General features: G+C 40.8%; 1 protein-coding gene across 1 annotated transcript in view; it reads left to right on the top strand.

Moving 5' to 3' along the window:
• The first annotated feature begins 323 nt into the window (after window positions 1-323).
• rtn4r (reticulon 4 receptor) overlaps window positions 324-6000 on the top strand; it is a 44303-nt gene continuing 38626 nt past the window's right edge. Inside the window, exon 1 of the mRNA XM_003454178.5 lies at window positions 324-906. Coding sequence (XP_003454226.1) covers window positions 885-906 — 22 coding nt within the window. The 5' untranslated portion in view covers window positions 324-884. The remainder of the gene's footprint in view (window positions 907-6000) is intronic.

Here is a 6000-nt window from a genome sequence, read left to right as displayed (position 1 = left end):
TGCACAGCCTAGCACTGTAAGAAATGTCTCTCCGAATAAGTCATGAAGTATCAGATTCACTCTTTAATTCTAGCAATGACACCAGTTACCTAAAATTATGATTATTATTGTTATTTTCAGTTCAGTTTTGTTTGTGTCCAGTATTTTCTATAAATAGCCTCGGACATAAAATCTAGTCTTTCTTTTATTTGCCATGATTAATAGCCCATGCACTCAGAATTAGGAGGGATATTTTTTGCAGCGTGATACAGACCCATAAAACATTCATCTTCGAATTCTCTCTCTCCCTCTTTCTGTCTCTTTCCGCCAAACGCCCCTTGCTGCCCCGCCCTCCCTTTCCACCTCCCCGTGGTAAACGCACACTGGCGCGCACCAGTGCGGCCGACATCCGTGCTCATACCACACACTTTTTTTTCAGTGTACTTGGGAAATACAGAGGGGCAAGTAATCAGACTGGATATGTGCTGCGATTTCAAAAGATGGATTCAATACTCGGTTTTCGCTTGTGCCGTTGATTCTCCACTTCTGCGTTAACACTTTGAGCTCTTCTCCCGAGCTGTTTGCGCGTCCTATATTTGGGGAGGTGTCGACTGGTGCGTCGAGTCTACTGATCCCAAATTGGATGTTTATTGCTGACTGTTTTTGAATCTCTCGTCCACATGACTGAGCCAGGGTGCAGCTGGAGACGTGGCTCCCCACTCGGGAAGACCTACGGCTAAAGTTTGAAGGGTGCAGGGGTGCTTTAGTCTGCCTGTTTCCCGTCTTGCACTGGATTTGCAATAACCCATAAATTGCAATAATTAGCGGATTTCCTATCTATCTCCGTATACGTGGGATTCATTCTTGGAATTATAAAGCCTCTGGATTTCACTTTCATCTGAATCATGAAGACCGTTATTATTGATGGTGAGTACATGTCAGACAGCTGGACACCTTTGTAAAGTTTTCACATATATCAGACAGTAGGATCCCGCTGGGTTACTGCGCACTGATAAAATCCACAACGGTGCAGTGTCACCGCTCTGTGGAGGACAGACAGAAAGATAAACCAGGTGTCCTAATTGGAGTTTACTCCGTTCAACACCCCCGAGGTTTGATTAAAATAAGGTATGGCTATCAGCATGACAATAAAAAAGAATAGAAAGAAATCGAAAAATAAAGCCTTTATATACAATCAAATATAATTTTATTGTTGAAACGGAAGAAATAAAACTAGAAACAGAAGTATCGTTTCGGCTGTGGATGTTGCGGCTGTAAACGACCTTGAATCAGTGGCTCTTAATTGAGTCATAATTCGGATCTTATCTTGTTCGTGTCTTGCTTTCCCTTTTTGTATGCGTGTGTCAGTGAGAGTGCGCATGAGAGAGCGAGAGGCCGTGTATTGTTTGCAGTGGTCAATATGCTCTGCATGATATCGCAACTTAAACCGGGCATCCGCTTCAGCCCGTCTGGACGCTGTGGGCTGAGCGTTTGATGAAGTCTGCAGATGGTCCGCTTGGCGGCCCAGTAATACCGCTTCATTCCCCAGCTCCTTGGCTTATAATTGGTGTTTTGGTGGCATCGTCCCACTCAGGGTGCCGCCAAAGTGACAGGAAATTGGGCCTTGTAGCTTTCATGACTGGACTTGGAGCTATTCTAATGAGGGCAAGAATGCTTTCCCATTCCCGCCAGAAATGGTTAAGAATTTAATTTCTTGTCAGTTGTTTGAGTGTGTGTTTGTGTGCGTGAGGACACTCACTGAGAGCTAGAGGGAGGGTGGGAAGGGAAGGAGGATGTAGCACCTGGCCTGTCATTGTGTGTCTTCCTGCACCTGACTGTAACCCTGTGTTTCGTTTTGTTTTTGGGTTGTTTTTTGTTTTTTGTGGCTTTTTTTGTTTGTTTTGTTTTAGTGATCTAGTCATGTTTACTGCAGTGCAGAGTGAATAACACAGATATGACATGTGCTGTTTGGTCAGCAGCACCGAGGCTGTAGCATCCACTTGGTTCAAATAAGATATTGTGGAAAATCTTCATTTCCACTTCGCCCCACCCGTGCATACACTGCCCCAGCACTGTCACATGCAAACACCACTGCCACGGTGCTTATGCAAAATGCTGTACACACACCATCTTCCTCATGTTCATGACTTGGCTAAAACTGCAAGAATGGGGTAAGAAAGCTGTAGATTATTGTGGGGATAAGGAATAACTTTGCTTTTCACAAGTAGCAAAATCAAAGAGGCACATCTGCTTGTGCATTCTCTTTGATATGTCACAGGGTGATGCAAATTCAAGTGCACACCCCTTCATTGGCACAGAATGGCTCTGGGTCCCTCAGACCCTACAGGCAACTTTTCATTACCCAACTGCTGGCATGATTTAGCACCAGGCTTCTGACACACACCTATGTCTGATTTTTTTTTTTTTTAATTTATTTATTTATTTTTGTTTCTGCTGCAATTATAATTGGTATCCATCTCTCAGGCTCCTGATTTGGCTGGGAAAATATGGCCTGCCTTGTCTTGTGTTTAAAGTGTCACAGTGAGGAGGGACTTTAATTTACACTCTTTTTCACCCAGTCAGCATATGATCAAATGCCTCTGTGGGAAAGCTGTTGCTTGGGGGTGCCGTCGCTCCCTGTCTACTGCCAGGCAAAGCCAATGAAGCCCAAATGAATGGATAAAACCATTATAGTGGAACCCAACGCTTTCTCTTTGAAACCACTAAACATTTGGGGCATTTTTTTTCCTAATTAGTTAACTCTGTTATTTTTTGGCAATGCCTCGCCAAAAGCTCTGCCCCATTTTCAAAAATAGGCCACAAGATGCATCATCTGAGGTGGCAAGATGATTGTTCTGAATGCATTAAGCTATAAGAAAGTGGTGCTAAAAAACAAAACAAATAAACAACAAAAAACCAAAGCTGATTTGCATTGCAGCATTAGGGGAATCCAACATCATGATATAAACTGACAATAAGGCAAGGCATCTTCCGCACCCTGAAAGGGAATGTGAAATTGATCCATCTTTGTGTTTGTATGGATGTTTATACAAGCACAGGGGGAGGGCTGGAAGGGATAATGTGTGTGTGGGTGTAGTGTTCAGTTAGTTTATGGGGAGGTCTGGAGAAAGGAGAGGAAGTTAAGAAAATGAAATAAATGTGGGGTTTTTTTTGGTGTCTTTCATAATGTACTATATGGATGGTGTGGCAAATGAGAGAAAAATAATTAGGGATGTTATTTTGAATGCTGTTTACATCTGTGTGAGTTATAGAGTTACAATTTTTCTTTTTTGTCATATTAGTCATTCATGGTCAGCAATGAAACCAAACAACACTGTTGTTCTCTTGAGGTATTAAATGAGAAATGTGCACTGCAAAATCACAATACACCCACTGGTTACATTAGTGGTGCACTTTGCTAGTACTGGGTTCTACCCCCTTTTTCATTCACAACTTAATCAGGATGTAGATTCAGCAAGGTGCTGGAAACAGCCCCCAGAGATTTTGGTTGATATTGAATTGATAGCGTCATCCATTTGGTGCAGATTTGTCAGCTGCTCCATGATACAGATCTCCCGTTTCACCACTTTCCAAAGATGCTCCATCAAATTAAGATGATGTTTTTAGAGGCCATTTAAGTTAATTTAACTAACTACTGTGTTTAAGAAACTAGTTTGAGATGATTTAAACTTTGTGACACGATGTGTTATCCTGCTGGTCTCCAGAAGGATACTCTGTAGTCATAAAAGGACAGACATGGTAAGCAACAATACTCAGGTAGGCTGTGGCATTTAAATGATGTTCATGCCCAAATGGGAAAACATTACACCACCACTACGATAGGATGGACCCATGCTTGATGCCAAATCCTGATCCAATGATCTAGATGTCACAGCAGAAATCAATCAGTGTTTTTCCAGTCTTTCATTGACCAAATTTAGAGATAGAGTAAAAAGTCTCAGATTCCTCTTCTTAGCTAAATGGGGGTTGTACCTGGTGTGATCTTCTGCTGCTATGGCCCAATGTGTTCCAAAGTTCAGAGTGCTGTGCATTCAGAGATCCTCTTCTGTATACCTTGGTTGTAATGAGTGGTTATTTGAGTTACTGTTACTTTCCTATCAATTTGAACCAGTCTGGCCATTCTCCTCTGACCTCTCAGGTCAACATGGTGTTTTTTGTCAGCATAGCTGCTGCTCACTAGATATTTGTTCTATTTTACAGACTATTCTCTGTAAATCCTAGAAATGTTAGTACGGAAAAATCCCGTTAGATCAGTAATTTCTGAAATATTCAGATTTATATTTATTAAATATTCTTATTTTGATGTTTTGATGATACACCGGTCCAGAATCTCTCATTTTCGTTCTCTCAGTTGAGATGTGGTGACAGGGATGACCCATAGACAGGGGTGATAAGTTAATTCAAACCACTGTAACAGAATGTCCCCCAACATCATAAAAGAGCCAACTACCCCCTCACTGTAGGCGTGAAACATTGAAGGGTTTTTTCCTTGAATTCCTCACCTGTTAGAATAGGAGTCAGAACAGGGATAATAGATCAAGTTTTCATGAATATCTCCACGTCTACAAAATGTTTATGCTTGAAAAAAAGTAGGATGAAGTTGACACTTTTCCTGTTCCTACACCCTTATTTCAAATTCCATTATTTACAAATCAATATTCAGAATTCGACATTATATGATCTATACATGTTTAACTATATACAAGTCTACACTCATATACAATACACACATAAAACAATTTAAGCTCATAAACCAAAACAACAGCAAACTACATTTTTACATAAACTAAGCATAACTGGCAAAATCTCTGAGCTCCTTCAAAATAATCTCACAAAGCTCAGGTATGTATATGATAATGATGCATGCAAGAAGTCACTGATTTACCTCAACTGAAGGAGGTAAACAGAAGGTGTTGTTAGACTCACTTGTGCTGCCATCCCTCCCCCTTCTTTCCCTTCCTGCGTTACCCCTTCCCCAGCTATTTCAACATATCTCAAGTCGGACATGAAAAGCTGGAGCTCCCCCAGAGCAGAAATGCTTTAGCAGGGCGTGCTGATGTTGTTGTTGTAATCAGCTGTTTCGTCAGTGGTGTATTTTTGTAACAGCAGCTGTTTGTGATATGTGTGCTTTTTTTTTTAGTGTTCTTGCCACTTCTTTCACATAGTGACCTCTGGATTGCCACTGCACACAGGGTTTGTGGTTAAATACACTGGTGTCACCCGTTTAGTCATGGTTCCATGTATTTTGGTTGCAACCTTTAGTTTCATCACAAACAAATGTTTCATTCAAAGTAAATGAAATTTCAACATTCACCTGTTCAGCCAGATGCATATTTAAATGTCTTAGCAAAATATACTGTGTTAACTTTTTAATAATAGCTATTTAAATCTTGTTGAAAAGACTTTTAATCTCTCTAATTATGACTAAAATTGAGTTGTTCTCTTCATGTAACGCACTGCTGGGTGATGTAATGACATCTTTGGCAGAGTTGCTGAATTAAAATAATAACAAGATTTCACATGCAATTATAAATTTCTATAAGATCTGAGTTTGTGAAACGTTACAATAGATCAATTTTATCATCCAGTTTCTCAGCGTCAAAGGATAAAGATGTCAAAGTTTTATGCTACGGAGCTCGGTGGTATTAATGCCTTAGTTACAGTGACAGATTCCAGCAGGCTATCTGAAAGTGGATCTGCTATGTTCACTGCATCCTGATGAGCATGCTCCTTGAGGGGCTTCTTTTAATTGGCCGCGCCCTTCAAGTAGATCCGCATTTGTTTATACAGTACATGCACACACACATTCAGACTCCCACTGATGCGCACACGGGCATGCTGGCCTAAGATATCCTTGGAACCATCCGCTCTAGGTTATCCCAGTCTCACAGCCTTTCACTAATCTGAAAGACAGAGAAACTAAGTGGATAAATGAGCAAAATTCTATTTGTTTATACAGAGGAAGCTAAGGGGCAAAAATATAAAAAAGCAGTTGAAATG

The sequence above is a fragment of the Oreochromis niloticus genome, linkage group LG12 (assembly GCF_001858045.2).
Source record: "Oreochromis niloticus isolate F11D_XX linkage group LG12, O_niloticus_UMD_NMBU, whole genome shotgun sequence".
NCBI classification, from domain to species: domain Eukaryota; kingdom Metazoa; phylum Chordata; class Actinopteri; order Cichliformes; family Cichlidae; genus Oreochromis; species Oreochromis niloticus.
This window is presented reverse-complemented; position numbering and strand designations above follow the sequence as displayed.